The following is a 12,842-nucleotide window of genomic DNA, read 5'->3' as shown; positions in this document are numbered from 1 at the left end:
CTTTACGATTCGAAGTATATATTGACTTTCCTTATGTCTTATATTATATTCCGTTTTTTCCCGTCCTAAAACTTGTTTGTATTTTGGAAAGTGGGAGAAATTACACAAACCAAATGAGTGAAATGACATACCCCGATATATGTCGATATATGTGGTGGTATACCGTATATCAAAACCTGAGAAATTGGCACGACAACGTTTTGAAACTTTCTGTTGAGATTTCGAGGTTCATAATCAACCTTGCTTTGGACTGTAAGTGACCAACTTGGCTTGGGAGTTGGGACCAATTGCATATGGACTAATGGGCGGATATTCTGTGTTTAAAGAGAACAAGTGACCGAACTTTCAAGGAAACTCTTGCTTTTAACTTTGTAAGTCTCTTCTCAACTCTGATTCTTAAATTTTACTATAAACAGCTCTCACTCACTGTTTTTATTCATATAATATATATATATTTTTAATCTTTATATTATTATACATAATAAATAAACAAGAACAAAAAGCTGATTCTAGTTTGGACTTTTGGCTGCAGCAGTTTCTCGTTTGAGGTTGTACAGTTTTTAGTAGAGTCATCACTGAAACAGACTCTTTGTTATAAGTTATAACTTAATGCCTATGATGGCTTCGTCACAAATAGAAGCTTGGGTACTGGAAAACGGTGATCATAGCAACAGTGTGACACCAAAGCAGAATAACAGCAAATTCAAAAGAACTGCGCATACCCTGTCTTCTTCATCTTTAAGGAAGAAGTCTGATCTTGGGTTTGTTTCAAGATTGCAATCCGGAAGTTTGTTAAGGCAACTGTTGGGTAATCTTCAAGAAGTGGTTTTAGGGACTAAGCTTTTTATTCTTTTCCCTGCTGTTCCTCTTGCTATTATCTCCCACTATTGCCACTTTGGACGGGTGAGTCTTTTTATTTATTTATTTTTTATTATTCATTTAAGTTTGGGTATTATTTATATCTTAGAAAATAAGCTTAGATTTTAATGGTTAACTCATTGATTGACTCAGTTGAGTTGACTCAGTCATTAAAAGAAATGACGTTCAATACTTCTTTGATGATCAAATGGGCATGTTTTCATGCAATTTTAATGACAATTTAGAGTTCAAATGTGTAATGTCTATAGCTGAGAAGAACTACCAAGCAAGTCTTTAGCATAGTTTTTCTGGGCTATCTTGAAAAGCGCACCATTAGATGAAACAAGTCACAGTACTCTTTATTTTTTGTAAGTGAGGCGTTTCAAAAGTTTACATGTCAGTTTGTGGGTTAGTGTGTTTTTAAAAAGAAGGATGACACGTCAAAAAAGCTGTTGAAGACCTGTAACTACACTTCCTGTGGCACCTAATTGAGGCACATCCAGTCTTGAGATACATGTTGATATATGAGGCCTAATTTGAAAGTGACATGGACGTACCATCGTCAATGTAGCTCATGCCATCCATGGGCTGGGATTTGTGCGTGTGCGTTTCCTCAAAATAAACAACAATGTGGAGTAAATTTCTTAACAGTCTGGACTATGGAGCTCACAATGTATATTTGAACTTTGTCTATTTGTTTGGTCATGCCTTGCTAGTTGCTACATGGTTGATTATTGCTCCCACAATTTTTACAAGATATCAACAAAACTAAAATTTATCATCATTACTATTGTTTTTTTTACTGTTTTCAGTGGGAACTATGTTTGATGAACTTAGTGGACACTGTCCTTTGCTAATAAACTTTTATAAATGTCAAAAGCAGGTGTGAATGATCCAAACAACCACGTAGATAGAAAAGATTATTAACGAGAAGAAAGATTAAGCAAGATTAAAGCAAAGAAGATTAACAATGGAGGAAAAAGATCTTCTAGGGTTTTCTCTTATTGAACTCCAAAATAGATCTACAATAATGAGAAGGTTTTCCACTTGCTCCTTTTTGGATTACAAGACCTAAGTTTTCTCTCTCTATTGTACTTGCTCATTTTGGATTACAAGACCTATTTATAGGGAGCGAAACTTTCGTTACTCTATTAGAGTTTTACAAACACTAAATTGCCCCTATTAGGTTTACAAGACTTAGTGATAGAGTGGGACTCTATGCCCTACTCAACAAGTGTTTGATAGATATTAAAATTCCTAACAATATCCTATCTCCTAATACATAGTAATGGAACTAGTCTTGTAGGACGGAATTGTAGTAGACAAAACCATCATGTATGACCATTATTCATTTATGACCATCTCATATGGACATCTAGGCGAGTATTGGTCAAGCCCATGGGTGTATGCAATAGAAATCCATAGCCAAGAATCACATGTCAATCAATAAGGAAAACAAATTGAAATAAGACATACCTAAAGGATTTTCAATAAAATGTGAGACTTTTAGGGTTTTGCAAAGTGTAGATTTTAATTAAGTGTTGTTTCCGCTGCTTCAATCCATATTATTTGGTATCGGAGCACGAATCGTTCCTGGTGAAAGTGCCTTATACACAAAAAGTTTCTCAATAGCTAAAAATGTTGCTTCTATGACTGCCACAGAGAAAACTCTAAGCATTTGTTCTATGACTATGAGTATGCTAGAAATGTGTGGTCAAAAGTGAAATAGAGATTGGATTGAGTAATCGTGTCAAAGACTCAAACAGAGAATGGTGTGACATTATCAATATATGCAGGAAGAAGACACCAAATGCTGAGATCCTTAAGGTTTATGTCTGTGCAACTATAAGCTATTTATGGAGAGAGAGAAACAACATAAACTTAAAAAGATCTTCAAGAATGGTGATAGCTTGACCAACAACATTCATACTGACATGAAAGTGTACTTGGGAGTCAAGATCGAAACTATTATTGATTCACCAGAGGTTCGATAATTATTGGACAGACTTGGAGTTCAAGTGAAGTTCAAAACAAAGGCTCCTATTTACTGCAAATGGCAACTTCCACCATCAGGCTACATCAAGTTGAATACTGATGGATCAATGCATTATGATCGAGTCGGATATGGTGGTTTGACAGTTGATGAATATGACAATGTCTTGTTCACATACATAGGTGGAGGAAAGGAGAGGTTAGTATTCTACCAGGAGTTAAAAGCTATAGAGGTAGGCCTTATTCTCTGTCAGCAGAAAGGAATACAAAGGATTAGAGTGTGTACAAATTCCCTAAGAGCAGTAAAGATTCTCAATGAAGGCAGAAATGGCTCCTTGGTACTATAAAAATATGGTAGAAGCTATTAGCATAGCTAAAGGATGTGATTGTTTGTTATGTGTATAGAGAGGTAAACAGATGTGCTGACTACATGACAAATCTCTCTAACGTAGAGGATGATAACTTTTGTTGTAATATTGCACCTTTTGATAGGAACTGAACTGATATGATTGAGAACGATGTAAGAGGAATGATATCTCAAAGATTATAATTCAGGTTAGGGTTTGCCTAACCCTATTAACTTTTTTCAAAAAAAAAGTACTGATGATGCATCGTAGAGTGATGGTACCATTCCACATTGCTCCAGAAAACAATGGTGTGGAAAGAATTGTTAAAGAAAATAACACCCATCATATTCGTTCCCCGAATGAAATAGGGGACCGTATACGACCTATTGTTGGGGCTGGTCAAGATAATGGTGGCGTTGGAGAACCCTTTTTGCGTTTTCCATCTATTGTGCCAAACTGTATTCTTTTTTCATATTGTAGCATCTATTGTTATAGAAAGATATTTAATTCTTTGTATAACAATATCTTTGTAATGTCGGTATTGATGGGCAAGATTGTTGTGTAGGCTTTAGATCTTTGTAATGGGCTTGTTTTGTGGAAGTTCATTGTAACGGGCCAGATTTGTTGTACATGCTTTAGTTCTTTGTAATGGGCTTCAAATGCGAACTAAAACAAGTGGGCTCATATACCCATTATGTGGTCATGCGTTTCAGTAAGTAGGTTGATGTGTACACCACGTTGCTACCCGTACATGTATCAATATCGTACCGGTGTCACATCAATACCATGGCAAAAGTGCCGTATCCGTGCATTATAGCCCAAGGGCTACAAGATTCGATTTTTCAGTCAAGGATAAATCCTAATGGCCAAAACCGAGGGCTACCAATGCAAGAAGCCCCTCGGGGTGTGCATGTTAATCAACAAGGGTGGGAAAACCCGTGTGTTAACCAGTTTCGAGGTAGAGGTCGTGGTTTGGTTACCAACGTCCTTTTCAACATTGGGCTGATGGTAATAGAAATTTTTGGGAACAACCCATTCATCATAATGCAAGGATCGAAATTAGGGGCCAGTTTCCATCTCTCATTTTTCTCCTTCTACTGAGCAAAGTGTTCGTATGCCATACCGTGAACCTAATCGCCTAATTGCCAGGCAGGTGATTTTGAAAGGAATGTCAATTTTAATTATTATGATGATGATCACGGTAATTGAAATGTTGGTAATGGGGTTGTTGATTTTAATTGATTCCTCTGCATATTGGAAAGAAGTCAAGCTGGTGATATTTAAATTGGTGTGCCTACTTTTGATGGTAAATTCAACCCTGATGAGTTTATTAATTGGCTTAATCGAATTGAAAAGGCTTTTGACTATAAAAATTTAGATGATAGTAAGAAGGTTAAATTGGCTACTACCAAATTAAAGGATTATGTTTTGGTGTGGTGGGATGAATTAAATATGAGGGGACGTGTCTGCACTTGGTCTACTATGTGTCTAGAATTATATGCTAATTTTGTCCTAAACAGTACCAACAAGATTTGTTTATTCATCTACAAAATTTGAAACAACAATAGTCTTTAGTTTAGGAGACTGAGCAATTTCAGTTGTTGTGCATCCGTGCTAAGTTAGTAGAAACATGAACAGAGGGTGGGACGTTATCTAAATGGATCACGCATCAATTTGTGAAGCACTGATTATGTTTGAAATTGATGATATAGCATCAACATTTAAATAGGCATTGCGTGCTGAGCAGATGCTTTATCCAAGTGAGACATTTGCATCATCTTCTACTGGTTCTGCAAGTGCAATTACTACTGCTACTCCTGTGTTGGCTGCTGGTATATATATATATAATGCTGCTAGGAAGTGCTTTGAATGTGGTGTAATTGGGCAACAACTGAATGTCCAAAGAAAAAGAAGCGTTCAATTTTATTAGCAGATGGCAGCGAAGAGAAAGTTGAAGTTCCAAGGAAGTCGACTAAAGTCGTTCCAGTCTCTCCTCCAGATTTATACATGAAGCTTTGTCGGTGTTTCCAGCTACTAATGCTCCCTACTTTAGCTTGTGGATAAACTTCTTCAACCTGAAGAGTGTGATGTGGACATCTAGTCTAGTATAGGTCAAGCCCATGGGTGCATGCAATAGGCGGCTCTTTAGTTTAATTGGTTTTTCTGTGTTTAGTTATTTGATGCAAGGGTATGTTAGTAATTTCTTTGCTTAACAAAGAAAACCCTAGTTGGTTGTTATAAATAAGGGCTTGTAATTAAGTTATGAGTTAGCTGTTTTGTGTTTATGAATTATTGAAAGATTTTCAGGGTTTTGCAAAGTGTAGATTTTAATTAAGTGTTGTTTCCGCTGCTTCAATCTACATTACCTTCCTTCTGATACAACCATCTTCTATCATCATCCTTTCTATATAACCTTCATGTCCGAAGCTGGTGATAGGAGGCGTCAATGTTAGGAATCAGCGACGAGAGGCGGAGATAATTGGGAACAGGAAACCGAAATTATTGGTGACAGGAACTGGAAGTAGGAAGAGTTTTCTCATGCTTGTAAAGATCCTCCTGGATTAGTGAAGGTAGTGCAAAAATTGATATAGGGGTGGGCTATTCATGGTCCTTGAGCTTACATTATATGGCGTTTGGAACCTACTTTCCCATGTAGTAATTTTTACCACGAGGTTTATGTCACTCCATTTTTTAGAGTAAAGACAATCATCAGGTGTAGAATACACATTTTTTTAATAGCCATTATGATATATCTTGTAAAACTTATATTTGCTTATTTATTATACTTCTAAAAACTATATTTCACTTGGCATATTGTTGAATGTAAATCAGAATTGGCTTGGTCCAATTCTTTTGTATCTTTCTTTTCATTTTAGAATATTATGGCTTAGCTAGCAAAATAAAAAATTTAAGAGATAGAGTAATAAGTACAGATATGAATAGGAAGAGAGACAGGGAAGAGAAAAACTACTAGTCTATAAGTAGAAGAAAAATGCTGTGTTTTAGAAAATTGGGACCGAAAAGACACCCTTAGGCTTTGTATGTTAAAATTTTCCCACCTGCCCCCTGCCCCCTCAAGTATGTCTCCTCTGTGTATGCTGAGTTATTTTTGGTCTAACAGCTATTGGAATCATCAAAACAATGTTGATATTAACATTAGTACTGTTCCCATTCTTATTTTTCTTATAAGAAATTATGAACAGTTTTCGGGAATATGTAAAGATTAAGTCTTATGGTTGTCTGCTTCTTCTGTTCAAACAGGCCTGGACATTTGCCTTTAGTTTGCTTGCCCTCATCCCACTTGCTGAAAGACTGAGCTTTCTCACTGAGTATGTTTGGAGAGATAAAATAGACATCTATTTTTTTTCCCTTTTTGTAATGTTCTTTATTAATTTATTTGTTCTGAGTTTGCAGACAAATTGCATTCTTCACTGGTCCAACAGGTATTTATTTCTAACTTCTTGTTGTCGTCATTGTTTTTTGCTGTGGACGAATCGTGATAGGTGTAGGTTTTTGTATGTGCAGTGGGAGGGCTACTCAATGCAACATGTGGTAATGCAACAGAGCTTATAATTGCGTTATTCGCTTTATTTCGGGGAAAAATAGATGTTGTGAAGTACTCCCTTTTGGGTTCTATACTTTCAAATCTACTTCTGGTTCTTGGGACTTCTCTCTTTTGTGGTGGTATTGCCAATCTAAAAAAGGAACAAAAATATGATAGAGTAAGACATTGGTCATAGTTTGATTTTAAACACAACTTTTATTCACACTGTTCAACTTGATAATACTTTGCTAAATTAACAGAAGCAAGCCGATGTGAATTCTTTACTTCTGTTTTTGGGATTATTGTGCCACACGCTGCCTTTGCTGGTTCGTTACACATCGAGCACCAGTACTCTTGCATTTGATCCCACTCTCCAGATGTCAAGAGTGATCAGCATCGTTATGCTAATCGCCTATGTTGTATACCTTTTCTTCCAATTGAAGACTCATCGAGAGTTTTTTGAAGCAAAAGAGGTTACTTGTCATTATCTATAATGCCTTTCATTTTGATTTTTCTTTCTTTATTCCTTGCCCATTTGAACTAACTAGTTAGTTTGAAGATAAACATGTAAAGTCTATCATTTATGTGCTAACTAAAGTCTATCATTTTTGTGTTAAGGCGGAAGATGATGCTGAAGATGATATTATCAACGCTGAAGAGGCTGTGATTGGATTTTGGAGTGCGTTTGCTTGGCTTGCAGGAATAACTGTTTTAATAGCATTATTATCTGAATTTGTTGTAGGCACGATTGAGGTATATTTCTTATCCTCATTTTAATATGCAAGATTTGTTCTGATGATACTGACTTCATTGATGACCTTTTGTTGATTTATCTTCAAATGGCTTGATGTTCAGTATGCTTCGAGTTCTTGGGGAATTTCTGTTGGCTTCCTCAGCGTAATCTTGTTGCCCATAGTTGGAAATGCCGCTGAACATGCAGGCGCAATAATTTTTGCTTTCAAGGATAAATTGGTATATATAATGTGGACTTACATTATACATATTCTTTGATTATTTATTCACTAAGAAAATTTACTTGCCTATGAACTAATTTTTGAAATCTGAATAATGCAGGATATATGTTTAGGTGTTGCTTTGGGGTCTTCAACCCAAATTTCTATTTTTGTGGTGAGAAATTGTGATTCGGCAGAAACAACTATGTGTATCAGTATTAGTCACTCATAGCTAAGAACTTCTCCTAATGATTCCCGTTGTTATTCAGGTTCCATTGATCATCATTGTTGCGTGGATAGGAGGTATCCCAATGGATCTTGATCTCAACATCCTTGAAATTGGCTCTCTTGGTCTGTCAATATTGATTACAGCCTTTACCTTACAGGTGGGTGCTTATGTATTCGTGTCCTATTTCCATAATTGAAAAAAACAAAAACAAAACTACAAAAGCATTTCGAACATTTGAGAAAAAAAAAGTAAAAAATTCTGAGCTAAGCTTTTCCTTCTCTGATTTAAATTTAAATTGAAAGATTACTGAGAAATAGTTTGTTCATTTATTCCAAATGAGACCGACCATCTAAATAGCTCATTTTGTCTGTTGAGCTAAATATGCTCGACGACTTGCTCGTTCTAATAAGATCCTATTATCATTTGTAGGATGGCACATCGCACTACATGAAAGGACTGATTCTCATGCTATGCTACATTATCATCGCAGTTTCTTTTTTCTTTGCCAAATTTCCAGTCAGTAAGTCCTTATCTGAAACCAACCTTTCTGTCGAGGGTAGATATGATTTGTCCTTGCAATATCTATCATAATTTCCTCATTTGGAGTGTTTTAAATTATCTTGACAGAGCCATCAAACATCTTGAACTTGGGATCTCAGTCATCTCTTGAAGAGACCTTTTCTGTTTGACAGGTAAATATTAGTTTTTTTTATTGAACACAGATCTTATATGTAGCGCTATTGAGGATGCACATTGAGGATGTACTTTGTATTCAAACATTTTCTTAAGCATTCAAATATTGAAGATGCACAGATCTTAGAGAAAGTTTAAAACTGCATATTCAAATATTTTCTTAAGCATATGTTACTTTGCATGGAATTAAGTTTGTGACAAAATTTATTAATTGATAAAGATGTCTATACCTAGAAAATGCTGATTCATAAGACCCTTTTAGGGCTTTAATCTCTTAATTGATTTCGGCCTACCTGGAGAGTGAAATGCTAGCTAAACACATTAGGGGTATCTTACTCCTTTGAGGCTATGCTTAACCATATATAGAGAAGCTGACAGGGTGGCTGATAGTCTGCAGCAATATGTGCTAACAGCATGGAACTTATGTATTTTTGGACATCCCATTGGAAGGGTTGTAGTTGTGCTGGTAAGGAATGATGCCACTAGCACCTACGTATTAGATAATTTTTCACTTATCTAATATGTGCTAACCCCATGCTTGCTTCTGGACAAAATTTTTGTTTTTGGAAATCATCTCATGGTTTAGAAGGTAAACTGCAGCTATAGAGTTCCTTTTTCATTAAGACTCATGAAATATACCAACAAAAATTACAATAAGGTCTATAAATTTAGTAATCCTTATAGATTTTAGGACATTTGATATAACATTTTACAAATATATCAACTAGGACTTGCGTTTATATGCAGGCTTTGTCTTTAAGGAAAGGGCACATGGCATCTGAACCAGAACACCATCTTCCCTGAAAGAGTTAACAGTTGACTTATTGCTAATCCATGAATGTTTGTGGTTAACGGTTTTTAATTCGCTTAAATGCCTTCCCAAGAGTATTAGTGCAAGCAACTTCGGCGTTCTTCAAATGCTCAAAAGAGTGTCAAAGCCCATCCCTTAGGAAACATGTACATGCGTTGAAGCTTTTGAAGAAGTACAAAATACCTTAGGAGGAAAACTGTGTAAAGTTTTTGTTTTGACAATATGGATAATTATGTTCCCTGAAAGTTTTTAATTATTGAAGCTTTTGAAGAAGTACTAATTATGTTCCCTGAACTTGATATCAGATATGGATAAAGGAGAAAGGAAGCAAACTTCCTGGTTTCCCGAAATTATTTGTTGGTTATGCGGTTATATAGAAAGAAAAGAATTTTTTTGACAGGGACTACCTTGCTTCCGAGTACTTCGATGTTTGGAGCAATACTGCCCCAGTTATACTGAAAAATGATCATCTTATGTGTTGACTCCTTGAGGTGCACTAAGCCGTGTACCTCGAGGCATGGTGTGTATTGTGAGCATTTTAAGTTTCACTTTTTACATTTTCCTTCCGCAAATTACCAAAAGGTGATGTTGTACCTTCACCCATCCCATGTAATTCAGTCGAAAACTGGGTTAAGCCGTCCAGGACTCAAGGGGCGTCGATAGTTTTTTATTGCAATGGGAAAGGTAGTTTTCCCTTCATTTTTACAAATTAGAAGGTCTTGCTCACCTTGCCCAATGACCAGAGCACACTTTTTTCCGTTCGCGGGAATGATCTGTATAATAATTGTATAAAGAACTTGATTTATGTGAAGTTGATCTGGTTTTCCATTGTTCCCCTCGTTCATTTCTCTTGGGTTAGTTACATTTAACTAGAAGCCTATTTTAAAATTTAAATGACTTTGTGATGCATCAGCTTTTTGTCCCCGAGGGAGTAGAGAAACCCTCTCCTGGGGAAAAGCAGTACCTTTCCTTGTCAAATCTCCTCTTCTTCTCAACCTCTCTGTTAGTTTCTCTTTCTTCTCACTCCAGCCGCAATGAAAAAGAAAAAAAAGAAAAAATCGCTCCTTTAAGTGTTCTTGCAACACATAGGATGATTGACATCACGGGTCGTGCATTTCATTGGATCTGGTTATGGAGGCTTTGGTTTTCTCCTTTGGTGAAACCTTATTTTCTAATTTTGCATATCGTTTCTTCTTTGAAGACCTTAAATAAGTTAGATTTAGGTTTGTGGTTGTATTTTTCTGGTGGTTGTTGCTTCCAGCTGGTTCCTTTTGATCTAGTAGCTCACTATCAATGGCAAAGCCATGGGTTCAGCCTTTTCTATACATTTCTTTGGTTTGGCTCTATATCTTAATTGATTGAGACCAAGACTATCTCCCTTTATCTATTCCCTCTCTGGATTGCTGGTTTGGATAGTAACATGGTCAGGCCACCACCCTTTTGTGGGGCTCTTGGTGGGGAATTTCTTTATGGAATTGCTAATCTGTCGTTGGTGTCGTGGAGTGTAATACTGTGCGATTTGAAGGCTCTTGAGTTTTTGTTTGGGAGATCTAACATGGCATTTGGTTGAGTAAGATTGTAGCTGAATCGGAGAAAGTGGTGGTGGGGTTGCCAATGTGGATTTGCTGTCGGTGTTGGGCGTTCAGTTCAAGTGGAGTTCGGTTCAAGATTTTCTAGATGTTCAGTACTTGTTGTGGTTCTCTTGTATTGTTTTCATCTATTTTTTCTTGTTTCCATGTTGTTGTATGTAATTTATCTTTTGATTGACACAATTAGTTTGTTTATCGGGAAAAAAAAGCTTTTGTCCCCAAACGGTAAGGCACCAACACAATTTTATTTTTATTCTCATCTCATTATATAAATGGGATAGGATAACAACTTTTGTAGTTTTTTTTTAAATTGATTTCTCATTTATTATTTACTAAGTTTTATTTTGTCTTATTATCCAATTTGGGACAACAAAACTTATTCCAACATAATTAAGTTCAGATTTTAGCCATGGATAGTAGATGCAAATGGTATTAACAATGCGTTCCGGTTTGTATTATCAAAATAAGGTGATTCCATCGGGCACTCATCAAATTGGATTGAGCAATCCTAAAAAAAAAAAAATTTTTACAAGTTTGCCATCAAAGCCCAGGCCCAGCAACCAATTCATTCGGTCTTGCCAAAACGAACCCTCCGGGCCGTTTTGGTATACACTTAAACGATATGGCCAAGTCGTTTGAGTGTGTACGCAAACGATATGGCCACGTCGTTTTGGTATACACTCAAATGACTTGGCCATATCATTTGAGTTTGAGTGTACTCAAACGACTTGCCCATATCGTTTGAGTGTTACTTAAACTAACACTCAAACGACTTGGCCATATCGTTTGCTCAAACGATATAGCCAAATCGTTTGAGTGTATACCAAATCGATGTGCCCATATCGTTTGAGTGTATACGAAAACTATATGGCCAAGTCTTTTGAGTGTTAGTTTAAGTAACACTCAAATGATATGGCCACGTTGTTTGAGTGTACACTCAAACGACTTGGCCACATCGTTTGTGTATGCATTTTAGATTTGGCTAATCATTTGACACATGCAAGTGGTATGGCTGGGTCGTTTAGGGCTTCTATGGGGAGATATGGTGAAGTCGTTTGGACATAAACACCAATTACACTTTTTTATACATAAACACCAACAATTTTCTTATAATACAAACAATTAATCAATCATAAGTGTATAATAATTTATTTAAACAATTATGTGTAAAATTGAATTAGTAATGATCAATTATCAATACATCACAATTGAATTAGGAAAATTGAAATCTAATTTAAAAAATTGGGTTAGGAACAACACAATTAGTTACACCAACACAATTACATACACTCTGCACTCTTTATCTGTTATGACATAGTATATATTTAACCAAGTTAAAACATGTAATCAAACATGCTAAAATCTAAAATAATAATTTGTTTTATATTTAAACTTGTTATTATTATTATTTTTTCAATTGTGAATCATAAACTAGTTTGTGGTTTGAGGTTCAGGGTTTAGGATTTAGAAATTTCGTACCAACATATTTCACTTAATTATTCGAAATAATAATTTGTTTTATATCTAAATTTGTTATTTGTTATTTTATTTTTAAAATTGTGAATCATAAACTAGATTAGGAGTTTGGGGTTTGGGGTTTAGGGTTTAGGGTTCACAAATTTCGTACCAACATATTTTACTTAATTATTTAAAATAATAATTTGTTTTATATCTAAATTTATTATTTATTATTTTCTTTTTCAAATTATGAATCATAAACTAGTTTGGGGGTTTGGGGTTTGGGTTTAGGGTTTATAAATTTCGAACCGACATAAAAATTTTTTAATTTCAAACATATTTCACTCAATTATCCAAATCTAAAATAA

The 12,842-nt window shown here is 35.5% G+C and overlaps 1 protein-coding gene across 2 annotated transcripts; it reads left to right on the top strand.

Moving 5' to 3' along the window:
* The first annotated feature begins 358 nt into the window (after positions 1-358).
* LOC147489633 (vacuolar cation/proton exchanger 3-like) lies at positions 359-10,262 on the top strand. 2 transcript variants are annotated; one of them, XM_086570554.1, is made up of 12 exons: positions 359-903; positions 6,459-6,526; positions 6,612-6,640; positions 6,723-6,919; positions 7,002-7,214; positions 7,360-7,494; positions 7,597-7,713; positions 7,816-7,869; positions 7,964-8,080; positions 8,353-8,443; positions 8,551-8,615; positions 9,733-10,262. In XM_086570554.1, exons 1-11 carry the CDS (start codon positions 610-612, stop codon positions 8,610-8,612), a joined length of 1,377 nt encoding a protein of 458 aa, XP_086426680.1. In that variant the 5' UTR covers positions 359-609; the 3' UTR covers positions 8,613-8,615; positions 9,733-10,262. The 2 variants fall into 2 exon arrangements, with proteins under 2 accessions (XP_086426680.1, XP_086426679.1); XM_086570553.1 differs by having other exon boundaries at positions 360-903; positions 9,364-9,777.
* The last annotated feature ends 2,580 nt before the right edge of the window (positions 10,263-12,842 follow it).

Source organism: Coptis chinensis, chromosome 7 (genome assembly GCF_015680905.1).
Source record: "Coptis chinensis isolate HL-2020 chromosome 7, ASM1568090v1, whole genome shotgun sequence".
Classification (NCBI taxonomy): Eukaryota; Viridiplantae; Streptophyta; class Magnoliopsida; order Ranunculales; family Ranunculaceae; genus Coptis; species Coptis chinensis.
Note: the sequence above shows the minus strand (reverse complement) of the source record. Positions and strands in the feature narration are given on the sequence as shown.